The 24,073-nt window shown below is 41.8% G+C and overlaps 1 protein-coding gene across 5 annotated transcripts; it reads left to right on the top strand.

Moving 5' to 3' along the window:
• Positions 1-740: 740 nt before the first annotated feature.
• On the top strand, positions 741-23,685 carry ABCG2 (ATP binding cassette subfamily G member 2 (JR blood group)). 5 transcript variants are annotated; one of them, XM_075034610.1, is made up of 16 exons: positions 741-978; positions 6,812-7,024; positions 8,924-8,983; positions 9,464-9,578; positions 10,722-10,874; positions 11,293-11,450; positions 12,224-12,375; positions 12,841-12,945; positions 14,453-14,700; positions 17,165-17,247; positions 18,378-18,467; positions 19,094-19,218; positions 20,364-20,518; positions 21,402-21,491; positions 22,182-22,279; positions 22,765-23,685. In XM_075034610.1, the coding sequence occupies exons 2-16, from the start codon at positions 6,819-6,821 to the stop codon at positions 22,913-22,915; spliced, it is 1,989 nt and encodes a 662-aa protein (XP_074890711.1). In that variant the 5' UTR covers positions 741-978; positions 6,812-6,818; the 3' UTR covers positions 22,916-23,685. The 5 variants fall into 5 exon arrangements, 4 of the variants coding, with proteins under 4 accessions (XP_074890711.1, XP_074890701.1, XP_074890720.1 ...); XM_075034600.1 differs by having other exon boundaries at positions 14,450-14,700; XR_012651416.1 differs by lacking the exon at positions 22,765-23,685 and having other exon boundaries at positions 14,450-14,700; positions 20,850-21,491; positions 22,182-22,266.
• Positions 23,686-24,073: the final 388 nt, after the last annotated feature.

Below are 24,073 nucleotides of genomic sequence, written 5' to 3'. Positions count from 1 at the left end.
CAGAGCCCTTCCGCAGGATCGTGCCTGGAACGCTGGCCAAGTGCAGGCAGCTCAGCTGAACTGAAGGAGTTCCTTCGGCATCCCCCAGAGACTGGCCAACCTCACCTTCAGGGTTACTGGACTCAGAAGCTACAGTTGTCCTGGCAAGCAAAACCATGTCAGGGAGCAAATGGGAGAAGCGGTGTGCCTGTCATCAGTGCTGCTCCTGGAAAGCTGTGACCTGCGCTGCCCAGCAGGCCCAGTCAGGCAGACAGAATGTGCCAGGGACCAATGCCCCTACCTCATATAACAACAACTGCCTCAGCTTTGGTTCTCTCCATAGCATCAATTACATGCCCACATATTACTGTGTGAAAACCCCACTGTGATGGGTTCAGTACAGCCTTTGCATTATTGCAGGTATTTTGAACTGAAGAAAAACATACCAAGGTAGTCTGCAGGCCACTGGGGAAGAAGACTTCACAACCAGCTGTGCTTCGTTGGACATGCCATGCTGGCATTCATCACGGCCTGCCAGCTCTGCCAGACTTGGCCGTCACTGCGAGCCTCTGGCAGGTGGAGATACTATTCTTCATTCAAATGTCACTGCTACCGATGCGGTTGGTTTGGGGCAGCTCCCGACAAGGTGCTGCGCTGCAGCTCGCTTACAAATTGTTCAGCTAAAAGAAAAAAAGGTCAAGGTTGTGGCTCGTACTGGCCCTGCCCTCCCCACGAAGCCCTCTGGCTTCCCCAGTGCGCAGGGAGAGGGTGGAGACTCCTCGGGGGTGACGGAGCACAGGGAGCCCAGCTCCCAGCTCACGGCCGTTTTGCAGCAGACGTGATGAGACGGGTGGGACAATCCTGCCCTGCAAAGCTGAGCGAGCCGTCGGGGCTGCCTTCCTACACGCCACACTCTTCTCTTCCCTGGCTCCTGCTTCCCTTCCACCGCTTCTGCCACCTCCTCAGCAGCCCTGCAGTGCTGACCCAGACCTGCTGCTGGTAAGTGAGTCGATAGCAGCAATTCAGCCTTTTTACTGAGATAGATTTAATTCGGTGTAGTGGCTTGCTTCTTCCTCCATGAATTGCTTTCTCTGCCATTGCTAAGGAATTAGATTCCTTAGAATCTAATTAGTGGCTGTTTTCCTCCAACAGCCAAGGAAAACACAGCAAAACACTTCCTTACCTTTTCCCAGCTTTTCAAGGGATTTTACTGAGAAATTTGGCAAGAAATTAATGAAAATATGTTTTATAAATGGGGGACGAAATCTTCAAGGCTTAAAGTAAAACCAGTAAAAAGGTGAAAAGTTAGAATATTTTGCAGGAACTACCATACTCGGAGTTTGCCCATGCATGTTAATACACCACAGATAACACACATGCAAATACCTGCACTGCTTACTCGGTCCCCAATTAACACACAGGGCTCTTTTAACAGAAGGTAGGTTACAAATCCCTAGTAAATCGGTTAGCAATTAACTTACAGATTGCCTGAATCGCATTATCCTTATTTACTCAAATGGTTTTAATTTCCTACACGCGAAAGAGGACTATATGGTCCTGGGCTGGCAGTACTAGGCTGTACCGTCCTCTTTGCATGCCCACATCCATTCTCTGGCCAGTCTACATCCCTGTAAATGCATGCGACTAAAGAGGGGAAAAAAAAGGTATACTTACAAATTCTGTGAATTTATATGTATCCAAACTCTAAACCGCACATTTGTAGTACATACTGTACTGTTTCAGCTTGCAGGTTGCAAGACTAAACTTTGTACCATTAAAAATGAGAAAAATAATAGCTCACTTAATTGTGGTTTCTCTGGCAGGTTCAAGTATTCAGAAAAAAGAAAACAGGCTATTTTTTTTAAAGGGTTTGAGACAGTTTCCTTTAGAAAACTGCTAAAAGCTTCTTGGGTCTCTCAAACTCTTCCTCCTTAAGTAATTTCAATGCTTATTCTCTATAGAGATGAAATGCCTTGAATAACTGCCTGGATTTAAAAAAAATCAATTAAAATGCACTTCTGAATTTTCCCATTCAAAATTTTACTACTACTCCTATGGTACTGGTTTTTGTATTTGAACTGCAAATCCCTCTGATACCAAAAGCTTTGCAGGAAGACTGGCAGGAATGAATGCTACTTAGTTTTTTATACAGACAGTGTATCTTAATGCATACAAATAGGTGTACTGAAATTGCTTGAAAGACCCCAGGTATGGTATTGCTGTGGTTCACGTAGGTTTAAGTCAATGGAACTCTGTAGTACCTTTTGTTGGTGGTTTATGTTTTTGTTTAGTGTCCCTGAATATGTAGGGAAAACGAGACTTCGTACTTTATAAATCTCACAAGAATACATAGGAAAGTGACCGTACTGAGTTTTATTTTCCATGTGTTGAAATAGGGGGCAAAGAGATTTCATGATAGTTTTTTAGGAAGCAGTTTCATTTTCCCATTAATAAAAGGTTAAATCTCAAGATCCAGTACTTTGCCTTCTGACAAAATTTTCTGAGACTAAGTATCTCTGAAGAAAACTTTTTTCTATTAGGCTTGAACTGAAATTGATGTTGAAATCAATGGCAATAAAAATATTTTAGAAAGATTCAGGAAAACAAATTAAATTTGTAGAATTCCCAAAGAGTTCATAAATTTTATATTTAGCTGATGCAAAAATAATGTATTATACCTAGAGTTCATATGATGAGGATATGAAACTCTATCATATTAACAAATATTTCTGAATACAGCAGGCAGTACATATTGTCATTGAATCTCCTGCTCATTTCTGATCTAAAGTTGATATTTGTAAGTCATTGGCAATGAATTCTAGGAAACTTCATTTAAAGAATTTTAGTTTGCATAGAAATTGATTTGATTGATTAACATTCATAATCGTTGTTTCTTTGTCCTGCACATGCTCTGACTTAAAACGTTTCATGGCTGTATGTCATAATAAATGCAATAAATAATTTTTTAAACAAGGCCTAAAGTAATATTTTAAAAAATCCATTCCTAAGGAGCAATTGCAACAGCTGACAATTATGTTAGCTGTAACGGAGCATGCCCCTGTATTCCTATGGTGAAGTTTATTGCTAGATCAGAAATGCAAAGGTTGGTTTGTAAAATACCAAACTGTTTATCTCACTGCAAGTACTTACCCCACAGTGAAAAAAGGGTCTCCAAAAAAGAAAAGCAAATCAAAAGCCTAACTCTAGCACACAGGCATTATTTTCACTGTTAGCGCTTCATCTTCTCTCAGCACACTGTTAGCGGAGATCCAAATCGCCATTCTCACAGGTTTACACGAGTCACCGAGGCAAAGACAACAGCTGCCCCGATCTCCTGTTGGCAACAGTCCCACTCAGAGGGAGAAGCTGGGTTATGGGACTTCCCAAGGCCCCTTCCAACCATCATGTCCAGAAGTCTCTCATTTTGTCATTCCAAGGAGCTGTTGTGATGGGAGTCCTTGCAACCATTATGCTCCTTTGAGAAGAGAGAAGGCCAACACAGATTTCATAGAGCAACTGATAAATAACCAAGTTGTAAGCGAATGAGTATTCTGCAATTTCTTTCTGCAATAAAGTCTAGTAGCTCTGAAAGTGTAAAATGCTACTTTCAGTATTAACCTAACATCTGAAATAGAATATTTTTACTTTGGTAAATGGCATATGCTCACAAATACACCTTTACCTGAAGGGGCAGCCATCAGGAGGAACAGCACACAGACAAATCCGTGTCTTCCACCTACAGCATCTCACCCTGTCACTGCAAGTAGCACAAGCACTCGACAGCCATGAAGGGCCATGCCGATTTACACCACAGGTCCAGCTAGACCTGAATCCAGCCTCTACTTATAGTTGCCAGTAACCAATGCCTTCTCAAGGGACAATATCAAAGAACACTATTTTTCTCTGGCAGATTTGGGCAGTCAGTGGGCTCAGACCTTCCTGAACTGGAGGTTTTCCTGCCGACAGCTGTATTAAATAGCCGTTGAGGGACTGTCTGCTATGGATATGTCTAATCCTTCTCGTAGCTGATTAATTTAGCTTCTGCAGTGTTCTTTGCAAAGACGTGTACAATCTAATCATAACTCAATTGGTAAATTAAGTTTAACTTCAATGTACTGTCTGTTCTTAAGAACGACTCTGTGAAAGTAGTGTGATCCTGTATCTATGAAAATAGTTTCTGATCCTGTGCTTATTGTCTGCCAGTCAAGTTCAGTCTGGAAGATTGAATCCATTTCATTCCTAAATGAAAAGTTTGTTTTCTAAAGAGCATTTCTGAAATTTCAGTGCAAGTGCTGAGTTAGGTTTTTATGCTGGTCTTCGGAAAAAAACAACAAACCCAAATGAAACAAAGAAGAATTTAACTATTCTGTTGATAATGCCTGAGGTCAGGCTACACCTCACACTCCCCCATTTGCTCATAACATTACATCAGTAATACTGAAACATTAAGCTGAGAAAAAAATCTGATCAAGTAAAATACTGATCTACATATCTTATAGATGCAGTGATATATCAAGGTATCTTACAGATGCAGTGATATATCAAGGTCAGAGTCACACTGTCATGTGAAGAATTCTGCACTCACATCATGCTGCTGTTTATTAAACAGTTCAAGAAATTTTATAATGTCTGTCTGTGGTGTTTACTCTGCGGTTGAGTGTTTGGTACCTTGCTTGGAATGCTAGCAAACATCTGCTCAGTGTATGGTGAGACTTTAACTGAAAAGTTCCCACTGCTGTTCTGAATGCACATCTCTATTTTACCAAAGCATCCTTTCAAATGGCAATGATTGATGTCCAGCCAGATTAGCCCAGAAACTACTGTATAAATAGCCTTATAAGATTAGCTGCCTTCCTTGGGTAGGTAAGTCTTCTCCAGCACAAGCAGAGAAGAGTGTAGGCAGTTTATCAATAAAAGGCCTCCAGAGTTTTGATGTTCCACATCTAATTGATGTTCAACTTACTCAAAATCCATTTTAGCTTAAATTAAAGCTAGTCCCATTGTAATTATATTTGGAACACAGTTTCTTTTCTTTGTAGGCAAATTGGGCCAAGATTACTCATTACTAAAACATTAAGACCTTACATTTTTGCCAGCACAGAAGACTGCAGTTTTGTCAGAAGAAGCAACCTTGGGCTAGATTTGGGATAGCATCATTGGGAGACAGATGGACCAGCCTCTACATGCAGATAGGCCTGTTGCTGACAGTAGGGCTTCCAGCAGTTTCACTGCACTGATAGCCACAAAGGACAGTTCATCTGTCTGTCAAGCAACCTTAAGAAACCAACAAGATAAGGGCTTCTTTTTTTATGTGACCATATGACTGCATTAGATTAAACGGCTTTTTTTGCAAGGCTCATTTTATTATCTGCTCTCAAATTCATTCAGTATGTCTGAAACGGTCTCATAGTTTGCCTTCTTCCTTGCTGCAAGCAGTATAACTATGCTAAGGTATGGGACTGATAATCCCAGAGTCCCAGAGCTCCTAGCTGCTCATCTCCCCTCTTGGTTCCTATGAACTACTGCATTACTAACATTCCCCCTAGTGACAATTAAAGTAATTAGACTCCGATGAGTCAGCATGATCCTGCCTTCCACCTAAATGACCATGTGCCATTTAGGAAGCACAAAGGGGACAAGGGTCTGCAGGCACAAGGGGCAGCTGGGGATGCCGCGATGGTGCAGGTGGATGGCTCACAGGCAGGAGCACTGCACTGTCACTGGCTGACAAGGAAGGTGAGATAGCTTTAACTATTCTACAACTACTGTCTAGTTTTTACATGGAAAGCAAATCTAAGGAAGAGAATTACTCGGCAGTGGTGTCAGTTTCCAAGTTCCCATACCCTTGGCAAAATTACTTTGATTAAAAAAATAAACCAACAATTTTTAGATTTTGTTACCATTGCGCAGGAGCTAGAGGTAGGAGGAGTATCTTTACTTTCAAATCACCCCTTTAAAAGAGTATCTAATGGGCAAAATAAGCACATTCAAAACTAGAAAGAAGTCTGACGAAGTGGACGGGCAGAAGGCCAGGTCCTTTTGGACCTCAACAGTTTTAAGCCGATCTTTCAGTGAGTCACTTGTTGTACCCATGGTTTCCAACAAGCGTGCAGTCTGTGTACAGACCTCTCTGCCAGGGGCAGCCCTCCAGAAAGAGCATAATGTCATGCTAGTGCCCGCCGTGAGAGGTACCTACTTCCTTGTACCAGGAGAACAGATGCAGTTGGTGCCCGTGGCCAGGTGCTGCCGCAGGGGGGCTCCTGGGGAGGCCTCTGTGAGAAAGGAGCTGGGGTTGCCCCTGCCAGGTGCAGCCGCCTCCCACCAGCCAAAGCCCAGTGTGCCAGCAATGCTGGCAGTGCCTCTCTGAAAACCTATTTAAGAAAGGGTAAAAGATGCTGTGCAGCAGCTGTGAGAAAGGAGTGAGAAAATGTGGGAGGAACAACCCTGCAGACACCAAGTCAGTGAAGAGGGAGGGGGAGGAGGTGCTCCAGGAGCTGGAGCAGAGATTCACCTGAGAGGGCATTTGGGTGGGCATCTGGTGGCCAGCCAAGTTCAACCCACCACAACAGACCGTCAGGGTGGAGGGAGGCTCTTCTATCTCCCTAACACTGCATGTGGTGTGAAACAATATGGCAGACCCAGCTCCGCATCAGCTCCGTGTCATCTCAAGGTCTGAGCCCACAAGACCCAAACGTCTGTCTGAAAGAGAGAGACCTAGATGGACATCTGCAAGGCCCACAGCAGGTCCAGTGCTGAAGACTGGACCCACCAGACACATCTTTCCTCTCCATAGCTAATCAAGTCTTCCTGCTTCCCATTTTTTCATTTATAGAGGAAAAATGGCAGAAGGCCAGCCACACCTAAGTATTCAGATGTCAGACTTGAATACAAATGGCATCCCCAGCAGAACGCAGTGCTCTCCAGACTTAGCCAGCAGGGGAGGAAGCGTACTAACTTTCCACAACATCTGCTACCATGTGAAGATGAAGACTGGGTTCCTGTGTTGTCAAAAAACAGCCAATAAAGAAGTTTTGAGAGATGTCAAGTACGTATTTAAACATCTCTTTAGAGTATGTGTGTGTTTTATTTCTGTCCGGACAGCTGAGTCCACTCATGTCACTGAACCACTAAGCACAATATACAGAATTTGATCAAGATTTAGAAAAATTACATGTGTGTATGGTTGCTTCGTGTTTGCTATCAGCTGTGCTTAAGCTTCCTGCTAGGCCCCACTGGTCTTCAGTCATTAGAGCTGAGCCTGTACACAGAGAGCTCACGCTGCTGGGTGCCATTTCCCCCGGCCCCAGGGAGGGACAGCCTTCCTGGCCGCTATCAGCATGGGTGCACACAAGCCAGCTGTGGTCGTTTTACACTACCTGGCAAGCCTCCTACTGTGCCGTGGTGTTTAACTGAGATACCAACAGCCGGTCCTCAATGCTTGCGTCTCCTTCCCTGAGGTGCCCTTTGGGAAGGTTAATTTGGGGGGTTTTAACTTAAAATGTTTAAGACAGCAATATAAATGAAGGTTAGGTTAACTTTGAAGAGATGTAAAGTTTTCTCTTTTGGGTTTTTTATTTCCGACATTGAGCACTACTGCAGTAAAGGAATCATGTCGTTATGGCCTTTGTTCAATAATCTATGCATCAAGTTTGCCCATTCACAGTTCAGTAGTTAAGCTAAGTGGCAAGTTCTCACACAACATGCCATTCGAAGTCACCCGTGACTTTCAGCTCCCTAACTCCAATTTCTATCATAAATATTCACCCTTTTGTGTGGCTCTGTCTGTCCTGCTCTTTGCCCATGCAACTTCCACACCTCCTAAACATGAGCTCTTAAAATCTTTCCTACTATCCTCAAGAGCTGTATGTTATGGTAACTTAATTGACTGACACTGGTCATTTGCAACAATGTCAGCAGGAGATCCCTCTTGTGGCTTATTGTAAAAGACCAATGTTTAACACACATTAATGCTTTTCCCTTTTAGAAAATGCAACATCTACATTTGTTTTGTTACATATTTTTGTGCATGTTAAAATCACAGCTAACGTAACATAATATATGTATAATATGTATGCTTCTTAATCTGTGGAACCATACGTTTCCACAATAAGAAATTGAAGGAAACAAATATGCATCAGGAAGAGCAAAACCAAGCCTCCTAGGCTGCATGTCCTTAGACCCTAAGAACAGCTGTACTGGGTCAGACCCACAGCCACACTCAGATTGCTGTTACCTGGATTTCTGATAACAACCAGTACCAGACTGTAGTTCAAGATAAACCTGGTATCATAACATACAGACAGGCACTTGTGTGTGCAGCGTGATTCTTGTGTACACCAAAGCTCGTTGAGCACAGATTTTAGGGGCTAGTCAGGAAAAATAGCAGCAACGCTTTCACATGCTTCAGCAAAAAGAAAAAAAAGGCAGCAGTATTTCCATATCCTGTATCATTTCTATAGGGACTTTTCCTCAAATACTTTAAAACCTTTTCTATCTGGCTTTTGAGTTTCATGTGGCTTAAAGTCAGATACAGAGAAACCATCAATGGCAGCTTCTGTAAGTACAAACAAATCCCTAGTATATTCTGTCTACAGGGACCATTATTCTCTCTGCTAAGAGGATAATACCTTTAGAACTGAAGGTGGTTAAAGCGTGTGCTTTACTTCTAGAGATCCAGGAGGGTAAAAGCATGCATAGAGGTTTTGCTACCTTTTGCTCAAGTTTCTGTGTTGTCTTCATTATATGAAGATTAGTTCTTGAATTAGGAATAAAAATTAAGGTGGAGTTTGACTGATCATAAATATTGTTTGCTTCATTAATTCCAAAATTAATGGGATACGGAAGGTAGTTCTACAGATAATTTACACTAGCCTACCAGATGAAACACTAAGAGAGATAAAAACATCCCATCTATTTTGTAAAACCTATCTGTTTTGTCTTACAGTGGCATCATGAGACCAGGACTGAACGCAATTTTGGGACCCACTGGCAGTGGTAAATCTTCGTAAGTGCCCTCTTTGCCCTATACAGAAATTACACAAAGGAGAAAATGAACATGCACATATTTAGCAGTAATGGACAACACATTCAGGGAAAGATTTTGTTTTCATTTAGGTCTGTGCAAATCTCACTGGTTTCTGAGAAATACCTGAATTAAAAAAAGACAATCAGCTTACATGACAAAGATATAATTAAATTTTAGTCCACACTTTCCTGATACATGATCTTTATGTATCATTCTAGATTAAGTTCGTATTATTAAACAAATGGACAGCAATGCACTATGAAATAGCACAGATCTCAGTTCCTTAGGAAACCAGGACAAAAGAAACTCAGCCCTTGAAAACTGCTAGGGGTTTTCTAAATAGCAAATGTTTAATGTGGGATGCTTTTATGTAACTGTTTCTTCCATGAGCTGGGGTTGTGGTTCAGAGAGCTTACCTCCTGCATGCTCATCTGACAAAGTAATCAACTTTTCTCCTAGGCTACTCGACATTTTGGCTGCAAGAAAGGATCCCCATGGGCTTTCCGGTGACATTTTGATCAATGGAGCTCCTCAGCCTGCCAACTTTAAATGTACCTCTGGATACGTAGTACAGGTAAGTAATTTTTATCACTCTATGGATTTTATTGTCCCCTTCTGACTGCAACTGTAAGAAGTTGCTGCAGTGTTGCAAGTACCTTGCCTTGATCCAAGAATCGAGACTGGTGCAGTAGCAACTCTCCACACATCCCCCCTCACTGGGAAAGTGACTCTACTTTGTATTTGAGTCTCTTTCCTTAATGCTCTAGAGTCAACGGAGGCGGATGCTTTGGATCCGTCTTTGTTCTCCATTTGGGGGAATAGCCATAGGCTACCAATATGCATGGAGTATTTTCCAACTGTGATGCTTTCTGGTAATATATAGCTTGTATCTCCGCTTGCCCAGGACAATGTCAATAAGTCCCATTCTAAGAAAACCTTTGTCCTGCGGGGGTGGGCTGGGGAGAAAGACATGTGAAGGACGAAAGAAGGAAAACTGCATCCCTATTTTCATTTCTTTCCACTCCCTACTACCTATGCTCAACAGCATGCTTGCAGTTTATCAAGACCTGAAGAGGTGCATCCATGAAAACTCCTTATAAAAGTACAGTCAGCATGTTACAGAAACACGTAACTCTCGACTTCCTACATCTGACAGATTCCTCTTGCAAAAGACAAGTAGCTAGTATCTAAAAAACCTACCCTCCTTCCTCCTTTGCTGAAACAAGCTCGGAAAACGTTCCCCTTACCCCACATGGACCCAACCTCTCTTCTCCTTCCTTATCCCTGCTCTTACCTGCAGTGGACTGAGGCTACATTTACAAACGTACAGTGATAGCAACCTGAGTTGTAGCGGCTCCTTAGGTCCCTTTAGCCCTTCCGTATCTCACTCAACACCTCCGAAAAATTGAATAAGGTAAGAATACATGAGGGATAGTTTTTAATACGTTGCTATTTATGCATTTTGATATCATGCATGATGGAGGATGTTCCTATATTGCGTTGCTTTATGAATAAAGGCATTTATAATTATGTGCATGGAATCAACTCTCTGCTATAACACAGGCATTGAAGATGCACCTTACTGCATGTTCTGGTGGTTGCTACTGTCCCTCTGCATGCAAGGACAACATAAAACACAGGTAGATGCAGTTGTCAGAGGAAAAAATAGAAATTGCTAAGCGACCACCAAGTATCTACTTTTTTTTTTTTCATGAAGGATGATGTGGTGATGGGAACCCTGACTGTAAGAGAAAATTTGAAGTTCTCAGCAGCACTCCGTTTGCCAAAGTCAGTGAAGGAACAGGAAAAAAATGAACGAGTGAATCAGATCATCAAGGAACTGGGTTTGAGCAAAGTGGCAGATTCCAAGGTAAGGCGTGTAAATATGGTGCTTAAATCATGAACAAGTATTAAGTGATTTATTTAATTAACCAAATGGATTAACATGTCCGATAAAAGAAAAGTATAATTAAACAGACTATTTCAGTAATACAATAATTAATAACATTTATGTACGGCAGTCTGCCTGGACTCTGCAATGATACTGCCATATGCTATTATATTGTGGGGAAGGGGAAAGGTAGTCTGTGGTTGGAGCAAAAGAGAACACCTCAAGTAATACTAACATTAAGAAATGTCCTACATGTGAGGTAACATCTACATCTGTACCTGAGAGTAGGGTCAAAATTTCTTACAGCTCTTCCAAAATGCTGCCACGTCGGTAGGATGCTGTTCACTGAAGTATTTGTTGTCAGGCCAAATGAGACAAGTTTCTTGTTTTGTGGCAGGTTGGCACACAGTTCACTCGCGGGGTGTCTGGAGGAGAGCGGAAAAGGACCAATATTGGGATGGAGCTCATCACGGATCCTGCCATCTTGTTTTTGGATGAGCCAACTACAGGACTCGATGCCAGTACTGCTAACGCTGTCCTACTGCTACTGAAAAGGTGATGGCCTGGGAAACAGCTTCCTGTTTTCACCATTTAACTCTGCTACATTTCAGTTGTATTTGACTTAAATTACAGTTAGAATGAGCAAACAGGGAAATCAGATGTAATTGTTTACCAGCAAGCCAAGGCTGCAAAGAGGATAGGAAAAAGGCTGTATGAACTCTCTCGCTCCAAAGCAGCTGCTCACAGCAGTACACAAAGTGCCTTGCACAAAGCGTGTGCATGCCGGGACTGCAGTTTGTCTGTGATAGCTGTCACAGACAGCTTCATTTATCTTCATGTCTACCTGGGCCAGAAAAGTGATTAAAACCCCTGTGGTACAGTCTGGTAAGGTGATTGATTTCAATATGGATGGTAGTTAGAACACAGCTAGCTGTTTCCCCATCACAAAATATCAGGCCAATCTTTGTGAAAACAAGCACAACACACTCTCTATTTGCAAATTTTACATCATTTTGCATTTACTACAAGCAAAGAGGACTCAAACGCCTCTCTCCAGAGCTTTCTGTCTGCATGAAAATCTTCGCAGAACCTTCCCCTCCAACAACATTCCCAGCAAGAGGGAACTTTCTTTTCTCACACAGACGCTATAAATATGACCTAAATATTTTCTTTTTCTTTTTTTTCTTTTTTCCCTTCCCCCTCCCCTCTCTGGCACACCAAGTTAGTCCAACTTAACCAAGGCTTAACTGAACTTGCGAATTCTCTTATCTAAATGCTGAACCGACTTGCAAAGCTAACATCTCTGTCGTTCTTCACTTCACGTTCAGGATGGCAAAACAAGGAAAAACAATAATCTTCTCCATCCACCAGCCTCGGTACTCTATATTCCGACTGTTTGACAACATGACGCTGCTGGCTGTGGGGAGAGTACTGTACCATGGGCCCACTCAGCACGCCATCGAGTACTTCCAGTCTATCGGTGAGCACATCGCACAGCAGGGCCAACTGCAGCAACATCTTTAGTTTGCACTAACTTGAATAAAATGCCAATGGCGCTTGATCAGAATTGGGCATAGTGTGTAGTAGCAAGCCCAGGATTCTAACAGGCTAAGCATTTCTCTTGGTGTTTCATCTCTTGATGCATATGTAGATTTGGATGATAGGGCTAACCTCTAATCAACTGTTCCTGGGCACATCTTAATTAGACAAAGCACAGGCTAGGGTTGAGAAGGGCACATTGCCAGCTGTCACCTTGCTTTCACAGACAGAGCTGTCCGGCAGTGCCGTTCATCTCTTGGCTAAGCACGGACCTTTTGAAGCCTGTAATGCTTATGGTGCGGGCTGCTCAATGGGCAGACTGGCGTGGCTGTGTTCGTGACAGCTACACACAGTCTTCTGCCAGTCACACAACTGCCGCTTAGGGCTTGTAATGCTGTTGCCACAGGCTACGAGTGTGAGCCATACAACAACCCTGCCGACTTTTTCCTGGACATCATTAACGGAGACTCCACTGCGGTGGCAATGAGCAAGACCGATGAAACTAACACAGGTATGAAAACCAGAGCTGAGTGAAATTATCATAACATGTATTTTGCCAGAAGGTGTCCAGTACAACACAGAAAAATCACTTACAGGTGTCAAACAACCAATAACCATGTTGTACAAGCGTACGGTTATTTGTATGCATGAGAGTATACGTACTGCTGACCTGTGTTGCTTTAAAGGAAAAAAACCAACCCAACACACCGTTCCTAAATAATTTTGTTTATACGTGGAAAATAATTAGCATAACCTGAATAAGTACCAAATTCACATACAGCCCTAGTATATAAAATATTTGTCTATGCAAGAATAGTTTGCCTCTCATAAAAAGGTAATTAGTAATTCATCATTGCTACCCATTTCTTCATAAACTGACCTGTATACTTTTGTGTCACACTCAAATTACAAGATGTTAAATGTGAAAGAATATTTTCCTGTGTTGAAGTTAAAATGTCTGGGAATATAAGAAACTGTTTTGTTACCTCTCAACACAGAGAAAGAGCTGCTGTCATCTTCAAGGCAACCCAACTGAAGTCCTGCAGAAGCAGAGATGATAAACCAGGACAATTGTTCCAGTTAGGGACATAATTTGATGCAGTTATGACTTGTATTTTTTAACCTAATGCAATGGTTTATCTGTTATGAAATTACTGTTTTACTTCCTCTGAGTACGGTGGGAAGAGGGGCCAGAGATAGGGGACCAGTGTTCTCCTAATACTTCCCTGAAGTTGTGGTAAGGCAGAAATTATCCCCAAACTAAGAAATCAAATCTCACCTACGTTCAGTAGCATGCTTTTTCATCCTGTCTGTTGCTACTCATTAATAGCACGCTCTCTTTTCACATGAATGAAAAGGGAAGTGAAATAATGAATATGCTATGTGCCCAAACACACAGTTTCGCTATATCTTTACCAAAGAAGCAACCAGCATTTTACAAAAATGCTGTATTCAGGGTCTGACTAATATTACAGCTAGCAACACACATTGTATTTGTCATTGGAAAAGCACACACTGGACTACAGTTGAGAAAAAAAGGAGCTCCAGCTGAAATTTCTTTATGACTGACTCAAAAGTTTGACTGACATGCAGGATTACCTGGACTTAAAAGTCTAGGAGGTCTAAGATTATCTCATCAGATCTGCAAAGCAGGTCACTTACAGAAAGTGGGGGTGGAGGTGGGGGGATAGGATCACTTTTTGATTAGAAGTCAGATTGAAGTTTGAAACTGGCAGCATTGGCAGACAAGGGTTTACTTAGTCAGTCTACTGTGAAGCTGCTGCCTGTGGGACAGGTTGCACAGCCAAACACAGAAGTTTGGTCTTATTTATACCGACTCTTTTGAATTGCATGCTATGAGACTGAGTGCAATGAATCACTGGAACTAAATGTGCGTATTAATTCTTCTGGTTCATTAGTAACTCTCCCACCCCAACATAACTCTCCTGGCTTAACTCCTAAACAATCTTCCCATCCCTTACAGAAATGGTGATATTTCTTCTTAATCTTTTCAGCAGAGAGCACTGAAGAATGCACTGACTATGATAAAACCTTGGCTGAGAAGTTAGCAGAAAAATACTCCAACTCTGCCTACTACCAAGAAACAAAAGCAGTATTAGAGAATATTTCTTTGGGAAATAAAAAGAAAACAAAAGCAGTTTTCCGACAAATCACGTATGCCAATTCCTTCCTTCATCAGCTGAAATGGGTGTCCAAGCGCACATTTAAAAATCTGGTAGGAAACCCTCAAGCTTCCATAGCTCAGGTAACGCCATTTGTATCTACCCTTTTGTGGTATACATTGAATTTATTCCACTCCTGTATTAGGTAAGTCATCGGGATGGTTTTGCCTCTTGATATTTTGACTCCAGTAAGCATCTGAAAAAAGAGTGTTCAAGGTCTGGAAATCTGATTCACTAGAAGGTGTCCTGAATGCTCCCAAATGAGCAGCATGAGGGACTGTTCAGTAATTAATTTTGGACTACTGAAAGACTTTGGGAGACAGGATCTTTTCCAGCAGGGTATTCTGCTGCTCCCGGCCAGGAGCAGATTATCTCCCAAGTAGATTCACACATTTGCTCAGGAACATTCTTCAGACTTGACTCTAATTGTCCAGGATTGGCACTGTGGGGTTTGGCCTCCAATCTTCTCCCCCACCAGGGAAAGTTAACTTGTACAATTAACTACACTTGCATACTTAATTAAACTTCAGCACACAGTGAAGTGCTGGCAGTTGGCTCAAGTGTAAAAAAATTTTCACAGTCTTATAATGTGTGTGTTGTTTGGGCATTTGACTGTTCGTAATGGCGATGATGTCTTCTGGAGAAGATGTGATGAAGACCACAATAGGGTCTAACACCTGCCATGGAAGATGAGCATGTTCTACATGACTGGCCCTGTTAGTGCTGCTTTTTCAGAAGAATCCACACCAAAAGTGTTGATTTATTCAAAGCTGCACATTGCCTTCAAAAATAAAGAATGCCTGGCTGACCTCCACAAAATGACTAATCCTCAGGAATCCCCTAATTCACGAGCCAAACTCTGCAGTCCCAGCACCAGCAAAACTCCCACTGCAAGTCTCAGCAATTCTAGAGGAACCAATAGAAAAAGTGGTCCTGAGCCAGGGATATAAATTATCTTCATCATATTTTATACAATGAGTGAACAAACAGCCAGTGTGGAGGGGAAATCAGTCCAGAATCCCTGAGGTTAAAAGGCTTTGAGTATGTGTGTGTGCGTCTGTATGTTGATACTATGGAGATCCTTAATAATTGCTTTGTAAAAGCTTGACCTTGTGACAAGAATTAGACTCTCAAGGATCTCGTAATACCCCAAGGTTAATGGTCCTGACTTGTTTCTCACAATCTTTTCTATCTCCCCACCCTCATTAGGGATGGATTTTACAAGCATTCTTTGAGAGGTACACGGCTCATTAAGCCTTTTTTCATTAATCTGCTCCAAACTGGTCTTGATATGATCCCTGCTTTCCACTGCAATTGGCTTAGGAGCTGAATTATCCCTGACATTTGCTCCTTTCGGCAGGATCTTAGTTATAGGGTACCACGGATCAAGGGGTTTATGGTATTATGATTCATGCATTGCTCACGCTTAAAAATGACAGAACCGCCTGATACCATCAGTTTTCCTAAGATTTTTGTCATTTGCATTTAGCACTAAAAAGTGTGATGTACATACTTAAGTCTTTTAAATTATATCCTTGAGGCAGCTGCTATCTTTACTATTTCAATTGTGTTATAGACTGCAAATGTCAGTACACCTATAGCCCATAGTATCTTGCTCTTGTAAAAAACAATCTTGTGAATAAGATGTGTGATAGAGCCCAGCAATTACACACTGTGGAGCATGAAAATGAACTGTCATCTCCAAGCTCAGGAAAGACTGCTTTCGGCTATTGGTTGCTAAACTCAGAGTAACACTGGGATGGCTCCAGAGAAACCCCCACAGCAGCACTGCACTGAAGAGCTGTGGTCAGCCCTAAAGCTGAAGTTACCCTTCTCACTGACAGCAGACGGGAAGTCACTGACTGTCCCAAGGAGGATGAATGGTGGAGAGTAGCAGTAGGGAGAAAGGAGTGATGTTGCAATACATCACCAATTAACTTGATCACGACATCCAAGAATGGCTGAAACAGTGTTGGGGGAAAAGAGCTTGGCTGAGGTACACATGATGCTGGGGTTCCTCTAGAGATAGGTGTTATTTGCTCCTTCTAACCAGCCCCACCAAGCCCCTACTATTGTCCTCCTCCCATTGCTGGTGTTAGCACCCTCCCAGCACTCCCAGAGCAGTTCCCTCAGGTCATAGATCTGGCCTGGGAGGAGGTCAGGGAAAAGCTGGGATACTGTTGCAGGAATGTGCCTCCTGCCAGTGCCACCACAGAAGAGCCAGCTCCTGTACTGTCCCTCCGTTCTAGCCCTCCCAGTGCCTTGCCTGCACGAGGCAGCAGCGGCTGGCTGCCACTGAAGGCAGGTGGCACTGGGAAGCTGTTGTCTCCCAGACACCTCTAGAAGGATACCGTGGCACAAAACTCAAAGTACTGCTGTGCTGCAGGTTGCTAACCGCCCCATCAACTCCCTTCCCAGCGTGGATAGTTTTTCTGCTTTCTGAAACATTTCCTGTCAATCTACACTAACACACTACATATTTCAAGAAAACTACCGAAGCTTTAAAAGCAATGAGAATAATACTTTTCTTTCCTTTTTGATGTTCAGCTGTGTGTTACAGCTTTCCTGGGACTGGTTGTAGGTGCCATTTTCTTTGGACTTAAAGAGGACTCCGCTGGACTACAAAACAGGTTAGTCAGTTTAGGTAATGGATATCCAAAAATTTGATAAAGCTCCCTCATGGCTGCAATAGGATAATGAACAGCTTGGAGGCTGAGAAGGAACCCATAAGCTCTTTGTGAAATATACCTACTTCTTTGAAGCAAATGCTTCCCTTCACATCACTAGGTAAGGCCAAGCCTACATTAGTTACTTCGAAGTCAGAATATTCTTCTGCCTCTAGGAAGGTCCCTGCAGAACTGAGAGGGGGATGCAGTTCTGCCCTCCCATGTTGTAACCTGGACAAGCAGTCCAAATGAAGTGAGTAACGCTGCTTCTGTAGGATGACATTTTTCAGTGTCAGTCAGGTTGCTGAAAACGCTGAACAGCAGACAACATATCAAAAAGGCTTAATTCAGCATGGCAGCATTTTAACTTCTTTTCTGCAAAGATTTCCCCAGGATAAAAAGATTAAAGATTAAAATATACAGACTTGGCTACATAAACCTGGGTAACTAAAGCTTTGATCTTGCAACTGCTTCTATATACACACTTGAGTTTACCAGCAGTAAGTCAGAAGGTGTGTGTAAAGCTAGATTTTAAAATTATTCTAGTCTATGTATAAGTTTGACAGCTGTATGTACATGACCCAACAAATGCATTTGCAACTAAGAAAGCTCTGGGTTCTTAGTCTTGAAACACTTCATAGCATTTACTTAAAAATGGCCCAGTTTTAAACTGAATATGAAAGTGTGAAAGCAAAACCTTAAATTTTAGTGGAAAAGGTGAAAACAACTTCTCGCATTGCTAATTCAGTTCCTCACAGTTTACATCAGGCAAATGCCTCACAGACTGAGAATTTTTAACATGTCTGGAAATTACATTTTAAAAAAATAAGGAAAATAAGTTCATTTTCTATCCTTTGACTGTATCACTGAACATCCTGTCCTTGCACGTGAATAACAAATACTGCCTGTGCCATGTCTACTTCAGGCTTGTTACAGACTCAGACTTGCAGCCAAGCCTCCTCCTGTGGAATTTGGGATGGGAGGTCACATACTGCTGAGCTCCAGGCACTATGGTCAGATTTACATACGCTGTAGTGGAAACACTACATTTACATCACATTTTTAATAACAGTTTGCCGTTTTGCTTTTTGTAGAGTGGGTGCAATGTTCTTTCTGACCACCAACCAGTGTTTCAGCAGCATCTCAGCTATTGAACTCTTCGTTGTGGAAAAAAAGATATTTATGTAAGTAAAACATACAAAAAGGTTATCAGGGACTACTGTTAGAGAGTTTGTTTGCCCTGCTGTAGCTAATTGTCATTTAAATACAACTAGTGCAGAGTTTTCAAATTATTTCACTGTTAGTGCTCATTGCAGAGGTACTCTTTGAGCCTGTCAGTGAGTTGTCTACAAATCCCCCAAACGGTACCTACAATTGCAAATGACTCAGAGTTTAAAATTATTAACATATGTAGGACATCCCCCCCCCCCCCAATACTCAATTTAGGAATTGATTAATAAGTTTGTGACTTGATAGTGAGGACAGTAAATACTATCTAACTGGATTCTTTAAAGCTATGCAGATTACACTGTACAGAAAAGGAAATTATTTAAGCTTTACCCTCTCTCTCTGTTTTGACAACATGACACTTACTAAAAATTATGTGCACAAGTATCCATATTCATTTGCATATGAAAATGCCACCATTACTATAGTATGTGGCTTACTGGACATTTGCATTACAGCCTAACCATGAAAGAACTCTTTTTTTCCAGTTTGAGCTAGAATTCATTTGTCTCCAGGCAAAAATAATCTTACCGGTTTTTAGTGATGAAAATTGTAATATGCTGTATATATCTCTGTGTTCCAGACATGAATATATCAGTGGGTACTACAGAACATCTGCATATTTCATCTCAAAGCTAATGGCTGATTTAATACCCATGAGGACTATACCAAGCATCATCTTCACCTGTATAATTTACTTCATGTTAGGCAAGTATGGTCTCCTACAGTCCTATTACAACCCTCTCAATAAATCAACAAGGCACTCACATTTTATGTATGTGCATGTATATTTATATAGGCTAAAGCACCACATGGGCACAGCAGTGGTTACCATGCTTGCTTTTAGCATACCATGCTGTTTACAGAAAAGACACACTTTCAAAGATTTAAGTATTCATGTCAGAATCTGTGACATGTCTCATCTCCACTGTCCCTGGAAGGAAGTGTGCCATAACCATTTCTACATAGGTTTGATTTGTTCCTTTTCATTTATGGCCATCTTAGCTTCCAGTGACTTTTACAAGATACTTTTTCCATCCTTGCAAGAACAGCTATCAAAGAAAAAGTTTTGTTTTAAGAGCTTAATATTGTGCGAATTAATATCAGCTTGTTCTTTTTGGTGAAATGCCTTCCGGTTAGTGAGCAGACTTTGAAAATTGCTGGAGCCAAGTTTTACAACTCTAGACCGCCTTCAAACATCATCCTCAAAACACGTCCCAAGCAGGCCATTTTCCTAGGATAAGGTTTCAGATCACAACATCCTTTTGGGATGTCCCAAAAGCTGGAAAGTGCAAGCAAAATTTAAAATAATCACAGTTTGCTTTGGTCTGAGTTTTTTCCCCTAAGGAATAGGAAACAAGTCTGCATCAGCAAGAGGCTCTCAGACTGCGAAACTGGAGTGAGATAGACCTTGCTACCAAATCCATAGACGCCCAAAGGCCACTAGGTCTATTAAGAGAGCTCTCTGATGGAAACAAGTGAAATGCTGTACAACTGCTGCTCATGGAAGTGCTCTAGAAATCTGTCCTTCAATAGACAACTTGAAGCCACAGCGAAGCCTTCACCTTGGACTGTGTGGAGTACATTACTGTAACTTCTACCCATTCTGCTATCTCCAGTGTTGCTGCAGTTACAGGCATACTACTTATTCAGCCTGTCCTCTGTTAACAGGGCATACCCATATGGGCTGTCACAAGCCCCACTCCAGTCTTAGGTCTCAGAGACATAGCCTATGCTGTCAGACAAAACGTATTCTGTAGGCAGGATACACTACATAAGTCAGAATAGCATTCAGGTTATGGTAGAGCTTTTGGCAGGATCATACTGAAACTCTTCTTGTTTTGATCTTTAAGGTTTGAAACCAACAGTAGAAGCCTTCTTTACAATGATGTTTACCCTTATGATGGTGTCCTACACAGCCACTTCTATGGCATTAGCCATTGCAGCAGGACAGAGTGTGGTCGCTGTAGCAAACCTGCTCATGACTATCACATTTGTTTTTATGATTGTGAGTAACGTTATTCAGTTTTCTAGACTGAATCGTGAAATCCTAGAAATGCTGAAATCTAGAAATCCTACCAGCACAGAGTTCAGCTGAATTCTGCAAAAAACTGTGGGGTTGAGCATGTCAAATATCCTGGTTTGTCTGATTTGACTATTCTGATACTGTGGGGTCGAATATTCTGATTTGTCCTTTTAACTAACAAGGACCGGGGAGCTGGGTGCGAGGGAGAGGGAGAGTGGTTCCTTGGCCCTCTTCTCTGAGGCTCTGGCAACCAGCATACTGCCTGGAAAGCAGAAAAGTGGCCTAGAGCTACATTTCGTTCCTTTGCCTTTAGCTTTGGCCAAAGACCAATTTGGCTGGCTGAGGACATGACCTGCAGCCTCCTGCTCTCTGAGACCACTACCGTAGTTGCCCTCCTCAGCTGCAGACCCAACCATCAGGCATGTTAGAACTGGACAACACACAAACAGCTGCAGTTCGAAGACAGGCACCATAAACAATAAGGCAGTGCTGAACCAACAGCCCAAAAACACGTTGCCTCAGACTCAGGGAACGCAAGGAAAAACCGAGTGCACACGTCCAGCAGCTCCACACACGCAAGTAACAGCAGATAGTTCATGTGAACCCATGTGGGAGCCACAGACGGGAAGTCAGGCGAAGGACCACATGGGGTTATGGCCCAAAGCTGGGTAACAGAAATGATTCCTTCCCTCTCCTCTGTTGTTCCACTGAAAGAGTTTCTTCTTTTAGAAATGCATTCCTACTTGTTTTTAATCTGAAGAAGCAAAGTCAAGAGCTAGAGAAGAACACATGGTAACAGCATGTAATTTCTAATTCGGTTTTGTTGTTGTTGTTGTTGGGGCTTTTTTGTAATCCTTGCCTCTAGATTTTCTCTGGGTTGCTGGTCAATCTCACAAGCATCATGTCCTGGCTCTCCTGGCTCAAATACTTTAGCATCCCTCGATACGGAATGACAGTAAGTGCTGTATTTTCCTGGGTACAGACTTGGAAAAGCTTTGCTAGAAAGAAATGTCTTTACTCATGATAAAGAAAACTCCAAACTTTATGGGCTAATGAGCAAAAGGTAAGTTAATTAAATACAGCAACCTCAGAACATAGTGCAGTATCTTCAAACAAGAAAGGCTTCTCATCAACCAGCACCCACTGCTGTTTAGAAAAGCTCATTTCTGTAACTTGGAAACACCTCATATGAAAGAGACACTAAACAACTACATCCACTGGAATGCAGTTGGATGAAAATGGTACAGAGTAAAGAACAATGTTATCCCTAAAAAACCTTTCTTCTCTTTTCCATCAATCAAAAACTTGTCAAGTTAAAACTTTTCTCCTAATTTTTGATAATTTTAGCCAGGGTGATGTTTCACAGAGAAATTTGGGCTTTAATATGCCTGTGCAGAAATAGTCTAGCCTGAGGGAGGTGTTAAAGCCTGGTGACACGCATGCATTACAGGATGTGGACTGCATACATTCCTCTCTTAAAAGAAAAAGAATCCTGCTGCTCGGTTAAAAAAATGGGGATTTGACCAGCATAATAAATAGTGATAAGTTTTTAGAATAAATTTGAATTGAATTATATCTCATCTTGTTAATGTATCATTCCTTTACCTACTAATTTCTGTTGTCATTGTTTCTTTTATTTTAAAAGGCTTTACAAATCAATGAATTGACTGATCTGAACTTTTGTAGCAGCAGTAATGACACAAATTTAATCAGCAATGATAACTATCGACAGCTAAGCCGGCCGTAAGTATTTTGGTACATTAAAATGAATCCCACCACTAGTAAGTTAGAAAGTCCTAAAGCATTAGTCTGTTTGTGAGATACTCAATGACGACCAGCAGAATCTGAGACTTTTTATATCGGAAACGAAGTTTTGACTGGGTTTTTGCATTCTGTCTACAGAGAATATTTGGCTTATTGTCATATTTAGTATTTATAACACTATAAATATCTGGCATTATGCTTCTCACTTTTCTTTAAACTGTGTTTACTGAAACCCACACACACGCACTACAATTATACAGCCTCACAAAATCCATTTCAGCTTCCTCCAAGAAACTGATTGTAGCTACAAGAAAAACAAATTTACAAATAGAAAATAAAATAGTAACATATAGCTGGTGTTTGCCTGGCCTATTGTAGACATGAAATCACTCTACAACTTCTAGGCATCTTCCTAGATATTTCAAACTGACTAAGTTTATAAATGTGTGTGTATTTATCCATAGGTGGTGCACAGGAAATGAGTATCTGAAAAATCAAGGCATTGATGTGAGTAGCTGGGGCCTGTGGCAGAACCACCTGGCTCTTGCCTGCATGACAGTAATATTCCTTACCATTGCATACCTGAAACTGCACTTCATGAAGAAGTTCTCTTAAAACCAGAATGAAAAATGCAATTCCCACTGGTCAGTAGTTTGACAAACCGAGTGTGCAACTGACTTGATTTTCTTTGAAGAGACCTTCCTTTGTACTTCTGTTTATGGTTACACAAGTCAGCAATGTGAATGCCATCCCTGTGTATTAAATACTTAGTATTAATGTACTTTGCTGAAATGTCTAGCATGCCTCAGTTCTCTCTGCCATAAAAAGTGTACAACTATTCATTTCTTCAAGAGACTATTCAGTCTTTCTGCATGTTCTAGCTACAAATTTGTTAAATAATGAAACTAATATTTAATGGCTTAACCTGAAAAAAAAAAAAGGTTCCATACTTTAATTAGCACCTATATTCACTGGCAAGTAATTCAGTCCAAAGGGATGCTTATCAGGACACCAGTGCAGTCTCGACTGCTAATGAGGTCACAGTCTACGTGAGACAGCAACAAAAACACCTTCTCCATCCCAGTGCATGTCTCATGCCCTTTGCTATTTGGGAATCGTTACTGCTCTAGAATGTACTTGATTGAGCCCATCAAGTTTTTTCTTACCAAGCTCAAGTGATAGAAACGCTTTTTTAAATAAAGGTGACTGTGTACTTACTTGCTCTGCCAGTTTGCATAATCCTTGTACTGAAATTTGCATTTTCTCTGCATAACTGCAAGTCATCTTCACTGTCCTGCTATTGCTGCTATCGTGAGTTCTTAGTCTTTTTTATGGTGACCAATTTCAACTGTACAGCTAATCAGGATGGAACCACATTTGTAGGAGTCCACAGGTTGCAGTGACCCTTTCCTGGCCGGCCAGCGTTTCTCCTGGCCGGCCGTACGCAGCAATGGTAGCGCAACTCCTTCTGCGTGGTACAGATGCGGCAGCACTTCCAACAAGGATCTCTGCCCTTATCGCTCCCCATTATTATTTCATGCAATAAAGTTTGCTCTATTTTAAAGACCTGTTGCTTACTTTTGGCCACGGCCTATGGACTCCTTACCAGTCATCCCTGCTCTTGAGTTTATTTAGGAGGTGCACATGCAGTACGGTAACATTACGGGGGAACCCTCCCCCAGCTGTACGCCTTCACCGGCATCCCTGCCATCTCCTACCTACCAAAACCCCATGCGCGTGGCTTTTCCTCTCTGCCTTGCAGCTGACCCGGTT

This window comes from Buteo buteo, chromosome 1, assembly GCF_964188355.1.
Source record: "Buteo buteo chromosome 1, bButBut1.hap1.1, whole genome shotgun sequence".
NCBI classification, from domain to species: domain Eukaryota; kingdom Metazoa; phylum Chordata; class Aves; order Accipitriformes; family Accipitridae; genus Buteo; species Buteo buteo.
Note: the sequence above shows the minus strand (reverse complement) of the source record. Positions and strands in the feature narration are given on the sequence as shown.

What these genes read in the sequence shown, in the direction of transcription:
- ABCG2 (XM_075034600.1), top strand. Translation starts at nt 6,819, where the DNA reads ATGGCAGAAGGCCAGCCACACCTAAGTATTCAGATGTCAGACTTGAAT. An exon ending in CGAGTACTTCCAGTCTATCG is followed by an intron (nt 12,376 to 12,840) that starts GTGAGCACATCG and finishes CTGTTGCCACAG; the next exon opens with GCTACGAGTGTGAGCCATAC. An exon ending in TCCGCTGGACTACAAAACAG is followed by an intron (nt 17,248 to 18,377) that starts GTTAGTCAGTTT and finishes TGCTTTTTGTAG; the next exon opens with AGTGGGTGCAATGTTCTTTC.